Source organism: Anomaloglossus baeobatrachus, chromosome 4, assembly GCF_048569485.1.
Source record: "Anomaloglossus baeobatrachus isolate aAnoBae1 chromosome 4, aAnoBae1.hap1, whole genome shotgun sequence".
In the NCBI taxonomy this organism is placed as follows: Eukaryota; Metazoa; Chordata; class Amphibia; order Anura; family Aromobatidae; genus Anomaloglossus; species Anomaloglossus baeobatrachus.
The window spans coordinates 339,804,490-339,830,165 of NC_134356.1; the positions used below are offsets into that span (position 1 = coordinate 339,804,490).

The following is a 25,676-nucleotide window of genomic DNA, read 5'->3' on the forward strand; positions in this document are numbered from 1 at the left end:
TGGACCTGACATCGATTTTTGGAAAAATTGTCCGCACATGATTCCCTTAGGACATGGACGTACTGTCACTTTAAGAAGATCTCTGCATAATAATTCTCCTGTTTCTTGTTTTTATGTAATATGACTGATGCCATTGTTATCTCATTTCTGTGGTCGTATTTATGGGATGGCAAGGATACTTATTGATTGCTCACATTTTTCATTTCCAGCTATTAGCCTGTCCCGCCCTCTGGTTGCTGTGCGCGCTCCCATCGCGCGGTATCCTGTCCCCGCTGCTTGCCCGGCGTCCTCTTTGGTGGGGGTGGATGTTGCGGACCCCTGGGCCCGGGGGTCCGCCGCGTCCCCCCTCACTGGATTGCCGGGGACGTGGTGCGGACTTTTGCCGTGCTTTGGCATACGCGCCGCCATGGCAACCCGATGGCTGATTGACGGACTCTAGCTGGGAGCTGTGTCCCGCCCTCTGATCTCCGTGACCCGTGCGCGCCGCTCGCCTTCCTTGCCCGCCCCTTGGCCGTCCTTACTGGGTGGGGGTGGCCTTGGAGCACGTGTGCTGTGCTCCGGGCTCCCTCTCCCATTGGACGGCTGAGGGGCGTGTGACGTTGGGCGCGCGGTGCGCGTGTGCGTCGGCGGGGATCCGATTGGCTGGGACACATTTTCCAGGTCCTGGTCAGTCCAATGAAGTCTCGCGACTTCCGATATAAGGTCCTTGAACGGCAATTGCCGTATACCTTCCCTGATGAAGCCAGCAGATGTAATCCGTGCGAAACGCGCGTAGGAAGGCTCCTTGCACTGTCGTGGGACGCTCTGGTGTTCACCCCCCTTCTTAACTATGTGTAAGTTATGGGTTCTTAGGGTCTTTTGTATGTGACTGGCTTGTTACTGGTGACCCCTGCCCTGTTTAAACGGACTTGTGCCGAATTGGCTGCACAACTTCATGTGCCCGGTCAGGGTGGAGGCGCCACATTTTTTAGTCATTGTTTTGTGACTTTTTTCATGATTGGCTTGATTCTTGGAATCTCTGTCCTGCCTTAGGGATCTATGCTGATTTGGCTATATATAATTACGTTTCCCGCCAGGACAGAGACGCCATAGGTATTAGCCAGCCACTTACGCTTATTTATGACCCTTTGCCCTTGCTAGTTATTTACGTCTACTTGGGGTGTTATCACTTCTGCTTTCCCACTTATGTGTGGTAATTCACCTTGTTCTCTATTAGCACTGCATATGTACTTTTTCTATATGGATTGAAACTATTTTAATATAATAAGAAATTTGTATAATAAAATTTTGGATATTTTTACACTAACTGCCTTGCAAGCTCCATCTTTCTTTCTATGTTTATGTGCCATATGGAGTGGCGTTGATTTTTTGATGCGAGATGTGCCTTGGTTCAATGTTCTTGTGTCTCATGGTTTTTTTTTTTTGTGTTATCCACAGCACAGTCTCGGACAATGATGAACTTTAAAGCCCGCGAGGAGGCGTGGCTTAATAAAATTAACGAGGTGCTAAAAGGTGAACCCACAGGGGTTTTGGAAAGTAATGGTGCATGTACTAGGGATTTGTGCAATAAGATGACGGAGCTACTCAAGAAGCGGACTAGGATTTGGCTTAATTGTACCTTTTTGGAGAGATATGTGGAACTCGGTTTAATTCCAAGGGGACTACGAGTTCAAGTCTTTCCCTCGTTCCCCATTCAGAATGATGAGTTTAAAAGTAAATGGGAGACTGCCGCCTCTGACTGCTCCAAGCAATTTCTTCAACTCTTAATTGGGTTGAATAAGGAGACCCTTGCTACTTTAGAAGGTGATATTAATTCTTTGCAGATTGATATAGAAAAAAACATGACAACAATAGCAATTAATAAGTTTAATGAGGGTCTTGACTTGGAAATTGAGAAATTGAGTAAAGAGGTTCAAGATACTAAGATCCGGAAACTACAGAGAGATTTGGATGACAGACGTCAGAATAAGATGTACAAATGGAGGGGTAGTGATAGATTTAAACCATATCAACGCCCACGTTTTGGGGGATCAAGATCAGGCTCCATCTCCTCCTACACATCAGGCGAAGAAAGTGGTCTATCCGGCAGTACTACTATATCTGGAAGGGGTAATCAGAGCCAAATGTCTTGGGACAATAGACTACGTCAACCCAAAAAGAGGGGTGCCGGCAGACCTAAAGATATTGGTTCGGGCGAAGGCCCCCAGGTAATTAACCTGTCGAAATATACTTTGTCAACGGCACAACTACAGGTGTTGAGTAAGGGTTTGACTTTTTCCCCCACTAACACCTTTGATTTGTTCACAGCTTTGAAGGATCTTCACCTTTTCTCCCGGAAGCTGATCCTTCATAAGTTACATTCTAAATCACCGACAGGAGACACCGATCTTGCTATGGGACAAAGTGCGACACAAATTTTGGAGGATCTCTCAGAAGAATTACCATCTCAGCTGCCAGGTGAGTTTCCCACCTCTTTGAGGCCTAGATCCACGACTTTCCCCCCCTTGTCTCTATGCCCGGCGGTGGAGATTTTTACTCGCCTTGTTAGTGAAAATCTGCGTAACATCTCCACTCGCCGATCACGGGACAATTTAACTGCAGTCCAAAGGAAAGCCTTGAGAGAACTGGGCGATATGAAGGACGTCATATTCAAGGCTGCAGACAAGGGGGGTAATGTCGTGGTTTGGCCAGTGGATCTCTATGAAAGGGAGGCCCACAGGCAGCTGAGAGAAAGAGAGACATATAGTAGATTGGACTCCTCACCTTTGATCTCATTCTCTGCCCAATTGTACCTCATCCTCAATGATGCCGTAGACCAAGGGATTATTACCAAGGGGGTCTTTGATGGGTTATTTGTAAAATATCCTAAAATTCCAACCTTTTACCTATTGCCCAAGGTCCACAAGGACCCCATCAATCCACCCGGTCGGCCCATCGTTTCAGGGATGGAGGGGTTATGTAGTCCCATCTGCCAGTTTATTGATTATTACTTAAAACCCCTGGTGGAGACCCTTCCATCCTACGTTAGGGATACGACCGAGGTTCTCAATAGACTTGATGGGGTTCATGTGGACCCAGAGACCCTCTTGGTGGTGGCCGATATAGAGTCTTTATACACGTGTATCGGCCACGACGACGGCCTGAGAGCAGCTCGTTTTTTCTTGGGTATGAGTAATTGGGATGGACGCACTTGTGAGCTGGTCCTGGAACTTCTTGACTATGTACTCACCCACAATTTCTTCGTCTTTAAGGATAGATTCTATCTGCAGAGGCGGGGGACCGCTATGGGCGCGGCCTGTGCGCCTTCGTACGCAAACCTCTTCCTCGGTTTTTGGGAGAGGGGTTTGTTTGTTCACGGAGGTGCATGGGCCGCCCCCATGGTGTCAATGTGGGTGAGATACATTGATGATCTATTGATCATCTGGCAGGGTACCATCTCTCAACTCAGGTGTTTCATGGACCAGCTCAACACAAATAATTACAACATCAAATTGACATATAGTTTTAGTGACAGTGGAGTTGAGTTTTTGGATATTAAAATTTCTGCAGATGAGTTTGGGGCTTTGCAGACGGATGTGTACAGAAAACCGACGTCTGTAAACTCCCTACTCTATGCCACCTCTGCTCACACCAACTCCACTGTACGTGCCATCCCAATTGGTCAATATCTCAGGATGAGACGACTCTGCTCTCAGGACAACGTTTTTAAACAACAGGCAGATGATTTGAGGATGAGGTTCAAAAACAGAGGTTATGGGAACCGCACTCTGAAACAAGCTTATCAGAGAGCAAGATCGGTGTCTAGGGATGATCTGCTTCATGGGAGGAGAGGTGAAATCAGGCCTGTGGAAAATATAAGGTTCATCTCAACATTTAATGTTAAATGGCAGGAGATGAGAGAAATTCTAACTAAATTCTGGCCGATCCTTCAATCAGATCCCACTTTGAAATCACGTCTGCCCCCTGTACCTTTGATGACCGCCAGGCGATGTAAAAATCTTAAGGACTACTTGGTCAAAAGCCATTATATACCACCAGTGACCAGTAGTCCTTTTGGCTCGTCTGGACCCATCAAAGGTTGCTTTCCCTGTGGTCGCTGTGTTTCCTGCCCGAATGTCTCTCGCTGCTCCTCTTTCCATACTAGTGATGGGAGAAAAAGCTTCCCTATAAGAGAACATATCTCTTGTACTACCATCAACGTCATCTACTATGCAACATGTGATTGTAATAAGATCTATATAGGTATGACATCAAGGGAATTAAGAGTAAGAGTAAGGGAGCATGTGAGGGACATTCGGGCGGCAACCACAGCGACCAATGTGGCAGAATTAAAAACTATACCGCGCCACTTCAAATTGGTTCATGGATGCAACCCTAGATCTTTTATGGTCAGGGGTGTTGACGTGATTCACTGTGGGATTAGGGGGGGAAATGTCAAAAAGCTTTTGGCCCAACGTGAACTGAAATGGATTACCATTTTGGACACAGTCACACCAAAGGGCCTTAATGAGGCTCTAAACTTTGCCCCGTTTCTATGAGTGGCTCTTGTCATGTACTGCACCATTCCTTTCCTTTTTAATTTAAGGGATATTTTTAATTATTTTTTATCAGGTTTCTTTTTGGCCCCATTATTAATTTTCAGTGTTCCTAATTTAATTCTCTTGCCTTCATAGGACCTTGTCTAGTTATTATCCATTGTGATCTACATGTCGGACTTGGACCGGACATCGATTTTTGGAAAAATTGTCCGCACATGATTCCCTTAGGACATGGACGTACTGTCACTTTAAGAAGATCTCTGCATAATAATTCTCCTGTTTCTTGTTTTTATGTAATATGACTGATGCCATTGTTATCTCATTTCTGTGGTCGTATTTATGGGATGGCAAGGATACTTATTGATTGCTCACATTTTTCATTTCCAGCTATTAGCCTGTCCCGCCCTCTGGTTGCTGTGCGCGCTCCCATCGCGCGGTATCCTGTCCCCGCTGCTTGCCCGGCGTCCTCTTTGGTGGGGGTGGATGTTGCGGACCCCTGGGCCCGGGGGTCCGCCGCGTCCCCCCTCACTGGATTGCCGGGGACGTGGTGCGGACTTTTGCCGTGCTTTGGCATACGCGCCGCCATGGCAACCCGATGGCTGATTGACGGACTCTAGCTGGGAGCTGTGTCCCGCCCTCTGATCTCCGTGACCCGTGCGCGCCGCTCGCCTTCCTTGCCCGCCCCTTGGCCGTCCTTACTGGGTGGGGGTGGCCTTGGAGCACGTGTGCTGTGCTCCGGGCTCCCTCTCCCATTGGACGGCTGAGGGGCGTGTGACGTTGGGCGCGCGGTGCGCGTGTGCGTCGGCGGGGATCCGATTGGCTGGGACACATTTTCCAGGTCCTGGTCAGTCCAATGAAGTCTCGCGACTTCCGATATAAGGTCCTTGAACGGCAATTGCCGTATACCTTCCCTGATGAAGCCAGCAGATGTAATCCGTGCGAAACGCGCGTAGGAAGGCTCCTTGCACTGTCGTGGGACGCTCTGGTGTTCACCCCCCTTCTTAACTATGTGTAAGTTATGGGTTCTTAGGGTCTTTTGTATGTGACTGGCTTGTTACTGGTGACCCCTGCCCTGTTTAAACGGACTTGTGCCGAATTGGCTGCACAACTTCATGTGCCCGGTCAGGGTGGAGGCGCCACATTTTTTAGTCATTGTTTTGTGACTTTTTTCATGATTGGCTTGATTCTTGGAATCTCTGTCCTGCCTTAGGGATCTATGCTGATTTGGCTATATATAATTACGTTTCCCGCCAGGACAGAGACGCCATAGGTATTAGCCAGCCACTTACGCTTATTTATGACCCTTTGCCCTTGCTAGTTATTTACGTCTACTTGGGGTGTTATCACTTCTGCTTTCCCACTTATGTGTGGTAATTCACCTTGTTCTCTATTAGCACTGCATATGTACTTTTTCTATATGGATTGAAACTATTTTAATATAATAAGAAATTTGTATAATAAAATTTTGGATATTTTTACACTAACTGCCTTGCAAGCTCCATCTTTCTTTCTATGTTTATGTGCCATATGGAGTGGCGTTGATTTTTTGATGCGAGATGTGCCTTGGTTCAATGTTCTTGTGTCTAATGTTCGGGCTGTGTTGGCATGCCACCCGAGAGGGAGCCTTGACCAGCAGATAGTCTAAGTAAAGGATCACCGAGTGTCCCTGAGAGTGTAGGACCGCTACCACCGTTGTCATGACCTTGGTGAAGGCCCGTGGGGCTGTCGCCAGGCCGAGAGTTAGTGCCACGAACTGAAGGTGTTCGTCCCCTATGGCGAAGCGCAGGAAGCGCTGAAATTCTGGTACAATCGGCACGTGGAGATAAGCATCCCTGATGTCGATTGATGCTAGGAAGCCTCCTTGGGCCATCAAAGGCGATGGCAAAGCGGAGAGATTCCATCCGGAACCGTCAGGTTCTCTGTCCGTTGAGCAGTGTGAAGTCCAGAACGGGGTGGAGTGATCCGTCCTATCTGGTGTTCACCGCCTGGAAATGCATCGGCTCGCTCGGGGGACGGAGATGCTCTGAAGCAACGAGTCGGAGGACGAGAACTGAGCTCTATCCTGTGACCGTAAGACAGAATGTCTCCTACATCGGTCTTGGACACGTGGGGACCACTCCCCTGACCTGGACCGCCATACAGAAAAGGTTCTCTGTGCACGGCGGAGGATGAAAATACCACCGCCCGAGACGTCAAAGACGCTAAATGCGGAGCAGACCGCATTAATCTGAGACAGAGCGGCTGAGGTAGCCTGGAGTGCCCGCCCCTGCAAAGGCTGGGGCAACGGACGCGCCTATGGGTTCATAGATGGATCTCATTAGGAGTTCTATCTGTCTGTCCGTGGCATTCTTGAGCGTGGACCCGTCAGCCACTGCTACTACTGATCTAGCCGCCAGTCAAGAGACTGGAGGGCACCTTATGACACTGAGCCCAAACCTTAACAACGTCAGAGGGGAAGGGACAACGTGTGTTATAAGGCGTTCAGTAAAACGCTTGTCCGGGAAGGTGTGCTTCTGTACAGTATCTGTGAAGCCTTTAGAGCCACGTCCGGACAGAGTCCTGGGTTGCGACCTCCGCCCCATCCTCTAGAGGGTCCTCAAGCTGAGACCCTTGAAGAGGTCGGGGAAGATTCCAAGCAAGGCTGCTTAGCCGGACTGGGACTGCGGTTCGTGCTGGAGTACCCCACGTCATAACTAGAGGCCACCCCAGGAACACGCTTCGTCGCAGACCGATAGAGGCCTGGGGCGATCCCGCAGTGCCCGGGGCCTGTGTAAGGGACCGGTCTGGACTGCAAACTCCTAGTCTCTTAGCCGACCATTTGTCCATAGCCTGAGACATGGATAGTGAAAATGACTCAGAGTTTCTCAGCAAAAGCTGCAACTCTGTCCCTGCCGCCTGGACAGGTAACGCCGGCGGAGTTCAACCAGTGCCCCCGGCTCCGGCTGAGCGAGTGCCACATGGCCCGAGCAATGTTCACCGCGATCACTGAGGATACATATGTACAGCCGAACTGTGAAACTGCATACAAACATATATATCCATATATACATTTCATCACTCTAGGGGGCCCAGCATCAAGAAGAAGCCCCCTGGCGTACCGACCCTGAAGCAGTATGTGCTGCTTAAAACATGGCTGTCGGCGTATACAGTGGAGGGGGGAGCCGTGGGCGTAACCCCAAAAGTGCGGGAATCTGGTGCCCTGAGTGAAAACGTGAGGGGGGCGGAGGACAGCCAAGTGTGCTCCAGCCCTCACTGTTAGCCTCCGACTGACCGTCCCGCCCTTCCCCCTGACTGTCAGGGCCAGGGGCGGGAGTTTAAGGCGCTAGGCCGCAAAAGCCGGGAGCTAAAGTTAAACACCGCGGCCGGCCGGCAGGCGCGGTCGGCGCGGTAGTACCGTATCAACCCAGCAGTCACTGCCCAATCTGCCAAGGTGCACCATGCACCGTCCCCAAGGGGACACAGAGTACCTCTGCGCCGCAGAGTGCTTAGTGAGGGTGATGGAGGACAGCGAAGTGTGCTCCAGCTCTCACTGTCGGCGTTAGACCGACCGTCCCGCCCTTCCCCCTGACTGGCAGGGCCGTGGGCGGGAGTGAAAAGGCACTAGGCCGCAAAAGCCGGGGACTAAAGTTATAAACCGCGGCCGGCAGGCAGGCGCGGTCGGCGCGGTAGTCCCGGCGTCATACGAATCACCTCGGGCGCTGCAGCGTCTGAGGCCAAGGTGCTCTATGCACCGTCCCCGAGGGGACACAGAGTACCTGTAGATGCAGGGCCCTGTCCCTGATGATACTCCGTCTCCGTCCGGCAGAATCCCACAGGGGCTGCGGATGGAGGCCGGTCCCAGTGCCTGGATGACCGGATAGGATCCCACTTCGCCCAGAGCCCATAAGGGATGGGGAAGGAAAACAGCATGTGGCTCCTGCCTGTGTACCCGCAATGGGTACCTCAACCTTAACAACACCGCCGACTCAGTGGGGTGAGAAGGGAGCATGCTGGGGGCCCTGTTATGGGCCCTCTTTTCTTCCATCCGATCTAGTCAGCAGCTGCTGCTGACCAAATTGTGGAGCTTGCGTGGATGTGTGCCTCCTTCGCACAAAGCATAAAAACTGAGGAGCCTGTGATGCACGGGAGGGTGTATAGCAGAGGGGAGGGGCTTTACACTTTTAAGTGTAATACTTTGTGTGTCCTCCGGAGGCAGTAGCTATACACCCAATTGCCTGGGTCTCCCAATGGAGCGACAAAGAAAACCGCATGCGGCGGCCGGATGCGGTATTTGCCGCATCGCGCCGCATCCGGCCGCCATAGGCATGCATTGAGAGATGCGCCGCATCGGCCGAATGCGGCGCGATGCGGTTTTTTTTTGCCGCACGAAAAAACGTGCCAGGCAACGTTCCATCCGGCCGCCGCATCGGCTAAATCTGCCGCATGCGGCAAAAACCGGATGGAACGCAAGGCCATGCGGCACAATGCGGCACTAATTAAAGTCTATGCAGGAAAATCGCAACCGGCAGCAAAAAAAACGGTTGCGATTTTCCTGCAAAGTGCCGGATTGTGCCGCAGAAGAAAAACCGGAGGTGTGAAAGTACCCTTAGTCAGATGTTTCTATAGCTACTGAGGAACAATTTTAAGCATTTCATAAGTTTATACACTTGTATTGACAAACACATCAATATGTAATGCATATTTAAATACATAGTATTTTTCCAAGACTTCTGCAACTCACTCATACATGCTGGACATCAGCTTCTGGCCAAAACCTAACTGATGGCAACCCATTCTTGTCTAAGGCTATGTTCACACTGGAAAAAGGATTTTTCGCAAGAAATTTCTTAAGAAATTTCTTGAGAGTGAAGGATTAAAGCACCTGTGTTAAATAAAACGCACCAATTACGCACCGAAAAACCCATGTGTTTTTACCGCATTTTGGTGCGTTTTTTTGCAGGTTGGTCCCTGCGTTTTTTAATGCCTTAACAGCAATAAATAATATAGATAATAGATAGATAGATAATGGAAAGATAGAAAGATGGATAGATGAATAGATAGATAATAGATGAGAAAGACATATATAATGTCCTACCCTCCTGCATATTCTAAGCTGACACCCTTTAGTGACTTTCATGTGGCTCTAAAGAGTGATTAGCCTTGTATTTAGCCAAAAAATAAATAAAAAAAAAAAAAACAGACTTGGGCCCCCCCCTATCTTTTGTAGCCAGCTAGGGTAAAGCAGACAGCTGCAGCCTGCAGACCACAGCTGGCAGCTTCACCTTGGCTGGTAATCCAAAACAGAGGGCACCCCACGCTGTTATTTTAAATTAAATAAATAATTTAAAGCAAAAAATGTGGGTCCCCACCAAATTGGATCACCAGCCAAGGTAAAGTGGACAGCTGTGGTCTGGTATTCTCAGACTAGGGAGGTCCACCGTTATTGGACACTCCCCAGCCTAAAAAGAGCAGGCCACAGCCGCCCCAGAAGTGGCGCATCCATTAGATGTGCCAATCCTGGCGCTTCGCCCCAACGCATCCCATTGCCCTGGTGCGGTGGCAAACGGGGTAATATATGGGGTTGATGCCAGATGTGTAATGTCACCTGGCATCAAGCCCTGGGGTTAGTGATGTCACGCATCTATCAGATACCCGACATCACGAACCCAGTCAGTAATAAAAAAAAAAAAAAAAAAATAGACTAGAAAAAACACTTCCCAAAACATTCCCTCTTTCACAAATTTATTTAAAGAACAATCAAATCTGGGTCCGGCGTAATCCAATAAGGGGGTCCCACGACGATCCATACCATAGTCACTGTCCCAGTCAATGAAGAACAGAATGTTCCCCATTGGCTGGAAGAGCAGTGCAGTGACCTGAGCTAACATCATGAGGTCAGCCCAGGTCACTGCAGGGGATGATGAGCGCTGGCATCAGGAGGTTAGATGAGACCTGCTGTGACGATTTTCTGCTCTCCTGACATCAGCGCTGTTACTGACTTCTATGCCCGCCGCGTTCTCAGCAGTATCGCGGAAGCCCGTGATGTCACCGCTAGTGACAGTCTCCGGCCGCCCGCGAGACGTGATGTGAGAACACGGCGGGCATAGAAGGCAGTGACAGCGCTGACGTGAGGAGAGCAGGAGATAGTCACAGCAGGTAATGGTATCACCTAACCTCCTGACAGCAGCGCTCGTCATCCCCGCGGCTGCCCGCACTGCTGTGTGAGAAGCTTCTGAGCCTGCAGTGTGGGCAGCCGCGGGGCTGGAGCGGGACACAGACTGCATGGGCACCCGACGAAGGTCACACGAAGTGCTTCCGTGTGGTTTCCGGGGATTTTGCGGGTCCATTGACTTTTAATGAGTCATGGTCTGTTATCACGGAACAGAATAGGACATGTTCCATAATAACGGAGTAGACATACCGCATCCGATGTGTTTTTTGTAGGATCGGATGCACACGGAAGTGCTTCTATGTGCCATCCGATCCTACACAAAAGACATTGAAAAAATAGTCCTGATGATTACATTACAGTCAATGGAGTGAATAACGCAGTTAGCTGCAGAAAAGAAGTGACATGCTCATTTTCTTAAGAAAATCTACCGAAAGAATTTTCTTAAGAAAAAAACGTAGTGTGTGCACAGTTAATTTTTTATGCCATAGGTTTTGCTGAGAAATGTCTGCAGAAAGGTACAACTATTTTCTCAAGAAAGTTCTGCAGCAAAAACGCAGGTAAAAATGCAGGTAAAAATACAGTGGGAATTTTTACAGTTTCTGTGTTTTTGTTTGTCCACTCACTTTTTGAATAATGACCTCAGGTTCTCAATGGGATTGATATCTGGGGAGTTTCCTGGCCATTGACCCAAGATACCAATGTTTAGCTCACAGAACCACAAGTTATAATTAGTGATGAGCGAACACTACCGTGCTCTGGTACTCATAACGAGCAGTTGATGCTCGGATAGGTATAACTCAAGTACCCAAGTATAATGGAAGTCAATGGGAAACAAGCATTTTTCCGGAAGATTTCCAGGGAAAATCTTTTCATTCTCCATTGCCTTCTGTTATACTTAAGTATTCGAGTCATGCCCATCCGAGCGTCAACTACTTGTTACGACTACCCGAGCACAGTAGTGTTCGCACATCACTAATTAAACTTTTGCCTTATGACATGGTGCTTCATCACACTGGAAAAAGCATTTTTCATCACAAAATTGCTCCTCTATTGTTGGGGGCGAAACTGTTCTTGAAGGACATTGGGATACTGTTCTTTATTCATGGAAGTGTTTGTCAAGGAAAATTCTAATTGACAGATCATAAGAAACTAATGCAAATTAACCATTATTTTAATGAAAGATTACATAATTTTTTAATTAAGTATATAAATTAGCCAGTAGATGGCAACACATAGCAGAAATTGGGTCTTAAACATGGTAAATAATCATCCTGAATGAAAAAATCAAGTTGATAATATAAAGTATAGAAGACATACACAGACTAATAGAAAATAGACATATCTCTATATTGGGGTCCCTAGCTCTGTGACCCTAACTGTGTGTCATCTCATTGCAATTAAAAACTGCTATGGGTGGAGAGGGGTAACTAAGGACTTTCTTATATAGGAGATGGAAAAAACATGGCCGAAAGGGGCGGAGCTGTGTTCACATTCAGAAAAAAACTACATATAACTGAATAGGATAACTGAAGTGAGCACTAATATATATATTATGAGTGCAAGCCAAAAATTACATACTATATACGGATAAGGCTGCACATCAAACTTAGATAATAGTATAATGCCTCAAGCATATGGACAAATATTGGAATATACAATGAAAAATGCTACTTGCTAATTTGAACATGTGAATAATGAATTGCATACCTGCCATGAATATTAGGAAAAAGGAGATATTTAGCAATCGCATTGATCAATGTAACTGAGCCCCAAGGCCTCGTCAAGGCATATCTCTATATTGGGGTCCCTAGCTCTGTGACCCTAACTGTGTGTCATCTCATTGCAATTAAAAACTGCTATGGGTGGAGAGGAGTAACTAAGGACTTTCTTATATAGGAGATGGAAAAAACATGGCCGAAAGGGGCGGAGCTGTGTTCACATTCAGAATATCTCCTTTTTCCTAATATTCATGGCAGGTATGCAATTCATTATTCACATGTTCAAATTAGCAAGTAGCATTTTTCATTGTATATTCCAATATTTGTCCATATGCTTGAGGCATTATACTATTATCTAAGTTTGATGTGCAGCCTTATCCGTATATAGTATGTAATTTTTGGCTTGCACTCATAATATATATATTAGTGCTCACTTCAGTTATCCTATTCAGTTATATGTAGTTTTTTTCTGAATGTGAACACAGCTCCGCCCCTTTCGGCCATGTTTTTTCCATCTCCTATATAAGAAAGTCCTTAGTTACCCCTCTCCACCCATAGCAGTTTTTAATTGCAATGAGATGACACACAGTTAGGGTCACAGAGCTAGGGACCCCAATATAGAGATATGCCTTGACGAGGCCTTGGGGCTCAGTTACATTGATCAATGCGATTGCTAAATATCTCCTTTTTCCTAATATTCATGGCAGGTATGCAATTCATTATTCACATGTTCAAATTAGCAAGTAGCATTTGTCATTGTATATTCCAATATTTGTCCATATGCTTGAGGCATTATACTATTATCTAAGTTTGATGTGCAGCCTTATCCGTATATAATAGAAAATAGAGACAGTCATCAGAATGTAAAGTGATCAATAGTAATTTACCCCAGTTGGAATGTGGTGACAAACTGTACTTTCTCCCCAATACACTGCACAGCCAACCCAGATAAGAGGAGGAAAATTATGGAAACCTTCCAACAATGTAAACTTACTATACGCTCTACTGAAGCCATAAATTCCGTTAATAAAAGGATGACCCTGGAGGAAGTAACAAATGTATTCATGTCCCTTCCTAACGGCAAATCCCCGGGTCCAGACGGATTGATTTACCTATTCTACAAAACACATCCAACTCTTCATTTAGCTACTTTATTAATGATTTTTTAGCTGGATCACCAATACTAACCACGATGCTTCATTTCTATCTCACTCCGATTACAAAACCAGGAAAAGACCCTTTAGATTGTGCTAGTTATAAGCTCAATTTAAAACATTTTCACAAAAATATTGGCGCTATGTTTGACCACCTGACTACCCCCCCCCATCCCCCCACTTAATCCACAAAGATCAGGTAGGTTTTATATCATGCAGGCAAGGAGATGACCATCCAAAAAAGGTAATCAATCTTTTCGAAGTCAAACAACAGTGTCCAGCATGAGTACTCAGTTTGGATGGTGAAAAGGTGTTTGACCGCCTGGTTTGGTCATTTATATTCGAAACCTTAACTCAATCTGGAGTCACAGGACTGTTTGCTATGGACAGCCCTCGGCTACTGTCAAATTGCCACATGCGTTACCCCAGCCTTTTCCACTTAGACAATGGTACTTGCCAGTCGCCAGGGTTGCCCCTTATTACCCCTACTCTTTTCTCTGTGTATCGAACCTATTGCAGCAGCCATATCTGTCTTAACCCAGAGATTCACGGGGTGATGGCGAGAGATAAGGAATTTAAACTATTGTTGTTTGCTGATGACGTCCTAACTATATCCACGCGTTTTGCTGTGTATTTTTATGCAAATTAAAAGCTTTTTCCAATATCAGCAAAAGTTATGACATTTCAGAAATCTCATGCACACGATTTCTTTACTTGACAAATAGAAAACTTGCGTTTTCGAAAACTGGAGCATGTTAATTCTTTCAGCATCTCTACACCATATAGAAGGCAATTACTCCCATGCATTTTTGCTGCTTTTTTTGGTGAATAAAACTAACTTTATTAACCCTTTCGCAACATGCACTGTACATATATGACACGAGTCAAAAGCAGGTGTACGGAGCGGCTCACTGGGTGGGCTTGCCCCATACTTGGCAGGTAATGGCTGTGTGTTATAGCCAGGATGTGCCTAACTATTGCGGGTGCAGCACAGCCCGGCCTGCTATTGTTAACTGTTAAATCGTGCTGTCAAATTCTGACAAGGGGATTTAACACACGCCACCATAGGGGAACACCATTCTAAGCGCCCATGGGTGCACCCGTGATGTGTACGCGGCCTGGCTTCAGAGAGGTACAATGCGCATGATCAGGAGTGCAGAAGATAACTCACCACACAGAAGAGCCGAAAAGCAGCTATTTTCTGCACTTCCAATCATGTGCAGTATCCCTCTCAAACCACAACGCATACTCCTAGCGTCAAAGGCTCAATGGTGTGAGTGAACAAAGCTTTTTTGGCAAGTTTTTTTCCTGACCAAAACCTGATCTTGTGGCAGGAAATCTCCTTTGAGTCATCTGCGTTTTTGATGCGTTTTTGCATGCTTTTTTAGTGGCGTTTTTGCTGCAGATTTGGTGCGGATTTGCTGCTTTTATTCTACAAAATGGGTTGTCTCGATGAAAAAAAAAACACAGCATATATGCAAAGAATTGACATGCTCATTCTTTAAAAACCTGACCAAAAACGCAGGTATTTGACAAAACACTCAGGAACAAAACCCGGTGTGTGTGTGGTGTGATTTCAGAAATCTCAGACTTTGCTGGTACTGTAAAAAGCAGCGTTTTATTAGCATGGATGTGCATAAAATTAAAACAAATCCGCAGCTAAAAAACGCAGCAAAAACTTACCAAAAAAGCCCTGTGTGAACATAGCCCAAGTGGGCCAACTAGTCTGTGGCAACTAACTCACTTTTGGAAGTGAATGTTATATTGGGGTGACTGGAAACTCTACGTATATATATTATATATTACTGTATTTTTTTTATTTAGTGCTCCCATTGTCACTCCCTCTTCCAAACGTTTAAACAGGTCTTTATTTTATTGATTAGTGGGATCAATTGGGATTTCATCTTACATTTCTTTATTTTCTGGATCTAACATGTTTAATTTTCTATATAGCCCTACATTTATTATTACCAATGTGCCCCCTTTATCTGACTGTCTCACCATTAAATCTAGGTTGTTCTGCAGTTCTTTTATGGCCTCTCTTTTGGATAAGTTGTCTTTGTTCTTATCCAGCTTCTTGGTTTTTATTCAATTCAATTAATTCAGCTTCTATTAGCTCCTGAAAGGTGTCTAGTATTGCAGGTCTGGATTATAGAGGATATTTATTTGGGGTTTTTTTTTTGCATTGGAAACTCATGTAAGTTACGAGTATATGTCCATATGTATAAAATCAACCTACCGTATAACTATATATTTTTTGCAAAAAAGGAATTAGGGATTTTTGGAACTTTGTTTTTTGCCTCTTATATTAAAAGGATGTACTCCCATTTTTAGTTGATCATGTGCTCTTAGGATTTAAGTAGAACAACTTTTGTGGCTTTCAGAATACAGACCAAGATGAAGGCGTAGTAAATCGCTGAAACGCGTAATCTGGGACCCCCTGTTAGTTTTTACCAGCCATTTAAATGTAGTGCTTTTTAATCAAAATCAACAAATACAATTTTGAATTTTTTATAAGAAAAAAAAACAAAAAAAACCCAAAACTTTGTTCACTTGGATTCGCTGGAGGTTTTGAAACTCTTTCACTATTTGCTCCTGAAAGGGTATTCACCAAGGGGGTCCATGTAAAGGCCGCTGTACACGCGGCGATTTATCGTGCGATCGCACCTGTCCCCATCATTTGTGCGTTACAGGCAATTTGTTGCCCGTGTCGCACAAAGTCGGTAACCCCCATCACACGTACTTACCTCCCGAACGACCTCGCTGTGGGCGGCGAACATCCTCTTCCTGAAGGGGGAGGGATGTTCGGCGTCACAGCGACGTGTCACAGCGACATCACACAGCGGCCGCCCAATAGAAGCGGAGGGGCGGAGATGAGCGGGACGTAACATCCCGCCCACCTCCTTCCTTCCGCATTGTCGGCGGCCGCAGGTAAGCTGCAGTTCATCGTTCCCGGAGCGTCACACGGAGCGATGCGTGCTGCCTCGTGAACAATGAACAACTGGCGCGCAGAAGGACAATCGATTTTTTGAAAATGAGCAACGTGTCAACGAGCAACGATAAGGTGAGTATTTTTGCTAGTTCACAGTCGCTCGTAGCTGTCACATGCTATGATATGTTATACCAGGGGTGGGGAACCTTTTTACTGCCGGGGGCCATTTGGAATTTCCTACTAACCTTTGGGGGCCGCACAAAATTATCAACTTGAAAACTACGCTGTTATATTTGGTCAAACGATTAATTAACTCACCCCTACTGTGGTGGCTGGAGCTGCTTCTCTTTGGTGCGGCTGTGATGTTCGGTGATATTGATCATCTTGGTTCTCACAGCTGCTTTTCCAGGTTTGTCTCGGTATGGAGATCCTGGGGGCATATACATCACAGGAGGAGCTGGGGCATATACATCACAGGAGGGGCTGGGGCATATACATCACTAGGGGGGCATGGACAGCCCTGGCGGTGGCACAGACATGACTGGGGACAAGTACAACACTAGGTGGCAGCACGGACAGAGCACTGGGTGGCAGCACGGACAGAGCACTGGGTGGCAGCACGGACAGAGCACTGGGTGGCAGCACGGACAGAGCACTGGGTGGCAGCACGGACAGAGCACTGGGTGGCAGCACACTGCACAAGGGGGTACACAGCACTGAGCTGGGGGGGCAACGATGGGTTGAATACTCACAGTACTGGGGTGGTGGAGGAGTCACACGCACAGCACAGCACAGGTCCGGGAGGCCGGTAATCTGCTGCAGCTATTCTGTGACATTATCGCAGTGTGCTACTTACCCCGCCCACCAGAGCACACTAGCACAGGCCGGGGTTAAGCCTAGAATGTATGGGCTGCAGTCAGGTCCTGGAAGTCAGGATCTGGATAGAGCCCATACATTCTAGTATCTACCCTCAGGTCATCAGGCAGTGGGATTTAAAGGGCCAGCAGCCGGGAAAAGCGCGGCTGCCGCCAGAGCACAGCGGTCCCCGGGAATGTGCCCGGGGGCCGCATAAAAAGTGGCCACGGGCCGCATACAGCCCGTGGGTCGGAGGTTCCCCACCCCTGTGTTAAACGATGCCGGATGTGCGTCACTAACGACGTGACCCTGACGACATATCGTAGCGTGTAACGGGCCCTTAAGATCTCACCTCGTGGGGTAAGGATGATTCTAAGAAAGGTCAAAGGGCAGGAATCATACTTTGGGGGTCTTTTTCAGGAGGATGAATGGGATCATGCATCATGAAATTTTGGCCAACAACCTCCTTCCCTCAGTAAGAACATTGAAGATTGAAGACCCAGCAATGACCAATGACCCAAAACACACAGCCAAGGCAACTAAGGAGTGGCTCCATAAGAAGCATTGCAAGGTCTTGGAGTGGCCTAGCCACTCTCCAGACCTGAACTCAATAGAAAATCTTTGGAGGGAGACTAAATTCAATGTTGTCCAGTGACAGCCCAGAAACCTGAAAGATCTGGAGATCTGTATGGAGGAAATCCCTGCTGCAGTGAGTCCCCCTAGGGAGATGAACCTGCAATCATTTGATTGCTAGCACTATACACTGTAATACTTCAGTACTGCTATGTGTAGTAAAAATGACTGGCTGAGCTTCACAAAAGTAGGAAGATGGCAAAGACAGCCTTCAGAAAGCCGTCACTCTAAACGGCTGATAAAACCATTTAATGCCTCTGCCACAGATGGACAGAACTGGTCACTGCGGTTAGATGCAAGAGCCAGCTGTATAAGACAAGCAGGTCTCACCCTGCAGGTTGACAGCGCACTTCCTGAGCCCACTGCATTACACCCACACCCAATGTATCACACACATATACACTGTGCAGCAAACAGGGTTTAACCCTTTTTTTGTAGCTTCCTAAATAATTTGATTGAAGTAACAATTTCAAAATGAACTTACGTCATGTGGGTTTGGGGAGACAGCCAGTCCAACCAAGCCAGTGGTCTGAAAGAGAGCAGAAGTCACATCACATTAATGGAATATTGGGAAAGAATTGTTCACTTTGTCAAGCCTTCCACATCGAATGAGGGTCCGTGTCCAATTGAATGGTAACAGACATCGAAAGTGGACAACCCTATATAGCAGTGTAACATATCATCCACAGAGCAAAGACTATGGTGCCTGCACTGCAGCGGATGTCCATTAATGTATATAGCGGTAAAATAATTTCCTCATACCGGTATATATGTAATATGTATGTGTTACGGAAATAACTCCCTTTACAAGTGCTTGTGGTCCAAACATAGGACTAGTTTTAAGAATTCCTTGAAAATATCCTACTATATCAGTGTGTTTACAGCAGCAGGCGTTACTGTAGAAGTACTGAGGTCCCATATAAAACTGATCTGGGTAGGGTCCATCCATTAGATCACATTGTCGGTGGCCTATGCATTTTTTGATAAAAAAAAACTGTTAACCCCTTATCTCACATTTTCATGTTTCCCAATGGGATAAAAAAAAATAAAAAAAAATAAATAAATCACACTTTAAAATAGGCTGCGCCGCCGGATAGAAGTCTCTTGTTGTTGATGTCTCCCCCAGCCATGAGGCAGGGGCAGATGAACCTATAGTGGTTGTGTATGTACACAACGACACCGGGTCAGCCTAACCTATTGTACGACCATCTCCTAGATTTGGGTTTTACCCCATTATGCATTTCTCCCTTCGCAGCCATTGTGTTTCCAACATTTTCATGCATGCAGCAATAGTGGTATTCAGGCATTCATTGAAGGGAACCTGTCACCAGATTTTTCCCTATTAAACTAAAAGAATCCCCTTCTGCAGCTCCTGGGCTGCATTCTATGAAGGTGCACCTTGGCCCTGACTCCCCTTCCAGACCCTAAAAATAACTTTATAAAACTTGGCCGTTAGGTATGCTAATTACCTGTGTTGGCCAGATGGGCGGGCTCATTTTCTGCTCCTTTCCCCCCTGCTGCCACTGATCACCGTCCTCCTTCCTTGATTGACGGGTTGACGTCCTCCGTCATCCTCCTCGTAGCATTTTCAAATCTCGCACCTGTGCAGTTAGGTCGGCTTGCGCAGGCGCAGTTCGCTCTGCCATATCACGGGCAGAGCAGAAAACATAGCTGCCCTAGCTCGCGCCGGTGAGCTAATTGCGCAGGCGTGAGATTATGGGCGGGTAAGAGCATAGCGCTGACTAGGTTGGTGCTATGATGCATGACCTCACCAGCGCCATGCTCATACCTGTCAATGAAGGAAGGAGGACGACGATCAGCAGCAGGAGGGTGATAAAGAAGCAGAAAATGAGCCCGTCCATCTGTCCAACCAAGGTAATTAGCATACCTAAGGGCCAAGTTTTATAAAGTTATTTTTGGGGTCTCAAAGGTGAGTCAGGGCCAAGGTGCACCTTCATAGAATGCAGCCTAAGGTGATTCTTTTACTTTAATAGGGAAAAATCTGGTGACAGGTTCCCTTTAAGGCACCACTCCAGTGTTTTGTTTTTTTGGGTTTTTTATTTTCCAGCGCTGGAGTGGTGTTTTAAAGGGAACCTGTCACCACTTTTTCGGCCTATAAGCTGCAGCCTCCACCACCGGGCTCTTATATACAGCATTCTAACATGCTGTATATAAGAGCCCAGGCCAGGGGTATAACATAAAAACCACTTCATAATACTTACCTAACGGTTGCGCGTTTGGCCATATGGGCGTCTCCACTGTCCGGTGCCGGCACCTCCTCTTTTGGCCATCTTTGTTCTCATTCTTCTCTAGCCGCGGTGCATGACGGGTCCGACTTCATACACACTCGCTGGCATTCAGGTCCTGAGCAGGGCAGATCAAAGTATTGTAGTGCGCCTGCGCAGGACCGGCGAGTGTGTATGACGTAGCCGTGTTATGCACCGCGGCTTCAGAAAGAGGACGAAGACGGCCGAAAGAGGAGGTGCCGGCACCGGACAATGGAGACGCCCATAAGGCCCCCCACAGCGCGACCGTTAGGTAAGTATTATAAAGTGTTTTTTATGTTATACCCCCGGCATGGGCTCTTATATACAGCATGTTAGAATACTGTATATAAGAGCCCGATGGTGGTGGCCGCAGCTTATAAGCCAATAAACTGGTGACAGGTTCCCTTTAAAACCTAAGTCCCCTGCCCAGATTTATCCTCACCCTCTGGCGTTCTCCTTTTTCAGTGTTGCTTTGGTTCCACAGCATCTTCTGTATGTAACCTCTGCCTGGGAGTCAGAAACTACATCCTAAGCTCCCAATGCATCTCTATGAGAGCCAGAATGAGGCTCTTATAGACTTATATTGAGTTGTGAGCTTCGGCGCACTGCATAAAAAACTGAAGCTGCCGGCAGGTCACAAATCACCAAAGGCTGATAAAAGCAGCAGGAATAGAAGGTGAAGCCGACCGCTGGAGGGTTAGTATAATACAGGGTGAGGGGACTTAGATTTAAAGCATCACTCCAGAGGTGCAATGAAAATACGCTGGAGTGGTGCATTACTGACAGTGCTGATGTATTTTGTTAGTATCTAGTTGTATATTGGCCACAGCATATGTGCACCTGAGCATTAGCTTAGCACCAGGACTGCCAGCACTGTCAGTAGCGAGCACTGTGATGTGTTCCCTGGGCTGTGCACCCATATCCACACATCTTTCCCAGACAGAACCCGGATTAGCACCGATGAAACTTCTCTTCCCTACACATACGAGGCCTGTGGGCACATGGAGAGGCGAGTCAGGAGGGCTAGCAATGGCTTTGATTAAAAAGCCTCACATTTCTATATGGTAGAAGTAGTGGGATTCGTGTACTCAGTCGCAGGGTGAAGGTGCATTGTTAGTATATACACACACATGACCGGTCCACACCGATGCCCCACAGCAAGCAGATCATTATTATAGAAAAGCTGGATCATTAAGAAAAACAATTACTGGTCAATTACTGATGTATTCTACAAACATAAGGCTACATTCACATGACCGTTCCGTTTTTGCGGGCCGCAAAAAACGGTCCGTTTTTTCATAGATGCATCCGTGTGACATCCGTTCCGTATACGGTCCGTGTGGCATTCGTGTGCCTTCCATTCCAGATAGAGGGATGAATTAGGCTACTTTCACACATCCGGTTTGAGCTGTGCGGCTCAATCCGGCTGTGAAACCTATGCAACGGATGCGGCGAAAACACCGCATCCTTTGCATACGTTTTTACATGCGGCCGGTCCGTTTTTTTCCGGTTGCGGCACGCTACTGAGCATGCGCAGTGGAAGAAACCGCATGCGGCGGCCGGATGCGTTTTTTTTCCCGCATTGCGCCCCATCCGGCGTCCATAGGCATGCATTGAAAAATGCGCCGCAGCGGCCGGATGCGGCGCAATGCGGTTTTTTTTTGCTAAATCTGCTGCATGCGTCAAAAACCGGACCAAACGCAGGCCCATGCGGCACAATACGGCACTAATGTAAGTCTATGCAAAAAAAAACGCAACCGGCGGCAAAAAAAATGGTTGCGGTTTTTCTGCAGAGCGCCGTATTGTGCCACAGAGCAAAAACCGGATGTGTGAAAGTAGCCTTAATGAATGAATGGACAGAGGGATGGATAGATAGATAGATAGATAAGAAAGACCTATATAATGTCCCACCTCCCTGCATATTCTAAGTGCCTTTCATGTGGCACTAAAGGGTGCCTAGTCTTGTATTTAGCCAAAAAATAAATACATAATTAAAAAAAAAAAAACGACGTAGGCTCCCCCCTATCTTTTGTAGCCAGCTAGGGTAAAGCAAACGGCTGCAGCCTGCAAACCACAGCTGGAAGCTTCACCTTGGCTGGTAATCCAAAACAGTGGGCACCCCACGCTGTTATTTTAAATTAAATAAATAATTTAAAACAAAAAACGTGGGGTCCCCCCCAAATTGGATCACCAGCCAAGGTAAAGCGGACAGCTGTGGTCTGGTATTCTCAGACTAGGGAGGTCCACTGTTATTGGACACTCCCCAGCCTAAAAATAGCAGGCTACAGCCGCCCCAGGTGTGGCGCATCCATTTGATGTGCCAATCCTAGTGCTTTGCCCCAACTCATACCGTTGCCCTGGTGTGGTGGCAAACGGGGTAATATATGGGGTTGATGCCAGATGTGTAATGTCACCTGGCATCAAGCCCTGGGGTTAGTGATGTCACGCGTCTATCAGATACCCGACATCAGCTACCCAGTCAGTAATAATAAAAAAAAAAAATAGACAAAAAAAAGTTTTATTTGAAAAAACACTTCCCAACACGTTCCCTCTTTCACCAATTTATTGAAATGAACAATCAAATCCGGGACCGGCGTAATCCAATAAGAGGGTCCCACAACGATCCATACCATAGTCACTGTCCCAGTCAATGAAGAACAGAATGTTCCCCATTGGCTGGGAGAGTAGTGCAGTGACCTGAGCTAACATCAATAGGTCAGCCCAGGTCACCGCAGGGGATGACGAGCGCTGCTGTCAGGAGGTTAGAGGAGATCATTACCTGCTGTGACGATCTCCTGCACTCCTGACGTCAGCGCTGTCACTGCCCTCCATTGTCCGCCGCGTTCACAGCGAAGAATCGCGGGAGCCCGTGACATCACCGCTTGTGAAAGTCTCGGGCCGCTCGCGAGACTTGATGTGAGAACGCGGCGGGCATAGAAGGCAGTGACAGCGCTGACGTCAGGAGTGCAGGACATCGTCACAGCAGGTAATGATCTCATCTAACCTCCTGACAGTAGCACCCGTCATCCCCGCGGCTGCCCACACTGCAGTGTGAGAAGCTGCTGATACTGCAGTGTGGAGAGACACTGACACACTCCTGTGCGGTCAGCTGCGGGGCTGAAGCGGGAAACAGACTGCACGGGACCCGACGGAGGTCACACAGAAGTGGTTCTGTGCGGCTTCCAGGGATTTTGCGGGCCCATTGACTTGTATTGAGTCACGGTCCGTTATTACGGAACAGAATAGGACATGTTCCATAATAACAGAATGGACATACCGCATCCGATGTGTTTTTTATACCATCGGATGCACATGGAAGTGCTACCGTGTGCCATCTGATCCTACACAAAAGACATTGAAAAGATAGTCAAATCCGTAGGTCCGCAAAAAACAGGAACTGACCAGGACAAACGGTCATGTGAATAAGCCCTTAGGCAAAGCTTCCACCAGGAGTCACCATCATGTACCGTATTTCTGGGCAGCCTCCACCCGTATAATCAGAGGCGGTGACGGAGGACGACAGGGGCATCCATCACATATCTCACATGGTACACTCTATAACCAACCTGGCCAGACAGCAGCTAATCTGTAGGGTCCCCCTGGGTAATGCAGCCTATGGACAGGTCTACCTTATAGATCGGGAACTGTGCCTAGAGAAACGATGTGGACCGCCCTAATGTGCCGGCCATGGGCAGCTGGACCACCTACAATCCCACTGTCCGGAGGAGCAGGTGGACGGCGGACTGGCCGGGTCTGAGCCTTCTCGTCATAACACAACGCATGTGAGAGCGGCGTTAGGCTGCTTTCACACATCCGGCTTGAGCTGTGCGGCTCAATCCGGCTGTGCAAGCTATGCAACGGATGCGGTGAAAACACCGCATCCTTTGCATAAGTTTTTCCCTTGCGGCCCGTCCGGTTTTTGCCGCTTGCGGCATGCTACTGAGCATGCGCAGTGGCAAAAACCGCATGCGGCGGCCGGATGCGGTTTTTGCCGCATCCGGCCGCCATAGGCATGCATTGAAAAATGCGCCGCATCGGCCGAATGCGGCGCGATGCGGTTTTTTTTTGCCGCACGAAAAAACGTGCTAGGCAACGTTCCATCCGGCCGCCGCATCGGCTAAATCTGCCGCATGCGGCAAAAACTGGATGGAACGCAAGGCCATGCGGCACTAATTAAAGTCTATGCAGAAAAAACGCAACCGGCAGCAAAATAAAACCGGTTGCAATTTTCCTGCAAAGTGCCGGAGTGTGCCGCATAGCAAAAACCGGAGGTGTGAAAGCAGCCTTACTGGAAAGGTGTATCCTGCAGTCCTATGTAAAACCTTATCTACACACAGAGCCTGTACATGGGAGTGCTCGTGTAGAATGAGCGGCGGGCAGCACACTGCACCCTCCGGTATAAAGCTATAGGGCGGGGAGGCAATTCCGGGCAGGGACACTTGTGATCTGTACAGTGCCGGCTCATACACACTGCTGGGGCCAATGTACCGGCACTCCGTGCATGTACCTGCTCCATAACAGCCGCATCGTACGTGGTAACGAGTGTCCCCTGCACATACACACACGGAGCAGAGAATGCACCGGCGCTAATACCGGCACACGGCACCCTGCTTACACCGTGCGGGTAACGAGTGTCCTGCGCTGCACACTGTGCCGTGACCTCTTCTTCTCACCTTCTTTAGGACGCCGGCCATGGCTGCTTCGCGCTGCACCCTGGGTAGATGTCACTGCCAGACCCAACCAAGCGATCCCCGAGTTCGAGCGCAGACGCAGAGTCGCCTACGTCTTACGTCAGCTCTCATTGATCATGGAGGATGGAGCTGTACCTACCTTGTGGATGTAGTGATGGTTGCGTCTAGATCAGAGTTGATTTTTTGTGGTCCTCAAAAAATCAACTCTGATCTAGCTGCTTCAGTAGTGAGCCGGCTATATCAGAGTTGATTTTTTGAGGCCTCATTTTTTCCACTCTGATTTAGCCGGCTCACTGCTGAAGTGTCTAGATCAGAGTTGATTTCTTGAGGCCTCGCTGTAGTCACATGTTTTTGGTCACCTCATTTTATCCACTCCATTCTAGCTGCTTCACTAGTGAGGTGGCTAGATCAGAGTTGATTTTTTGATGATCTCTGTGATCTTTTCTCCATACAACACAGTTCAGTTTCTCCAGCAGGGGCTGGAATCAGATGTATAATTGGAATGATTTCATGTTTTTATTTATTAGATGCTCACACTGTTATATTTATTATTTTTTTCCAAAGGGCAAATTTTTATTTTCATTATTATTATAACTTACATTTTATTATTATTTTTTACAATATAAATAATTCCACACAGCGCTGATTGTTCAGTTTTGCTAGAATTTTAATTTTACCGTATTTCCACAAGTCGTGGCCGCAGGACTGACATTAAAAGAGTGGGCGGAGCCTCACAA

The 25,676-nt window shown here is 47.4% G+C and overlaps 1 protein-coding gene across 1 annotated transcript in view; it reads right to left on the reverse strand.

Moving 5' to 3' along the window:
• NDUFA5 (NADH:ubiquinone oxidoreductase subunit A5) overlaps positions 1–25,024 on the reverse strand; it is a 37,582-nt gene extending 12,558 nt beyond the window's left edge. Inside the window, exons 1-2 of the mRNA XM_075342531.1 lie at positions 24,922–25,024; positions 18,466–18,510 (exon numbers count right to left, since the gene is read on the reverse strand). Coding sequence (XP_075198646.1) covers positions 18,466–18,510; positions 24,922–24,942 — 66 coding nt within the window. The 5' untranslated portion in view covers positions 24,943–25,024. The remainder of the gene's footprint in view (positions 1–18,465; positions 18,511–24,921) is intronic.
• Positions 25,025–25,676: the final 652 nt, after the last annotated feature.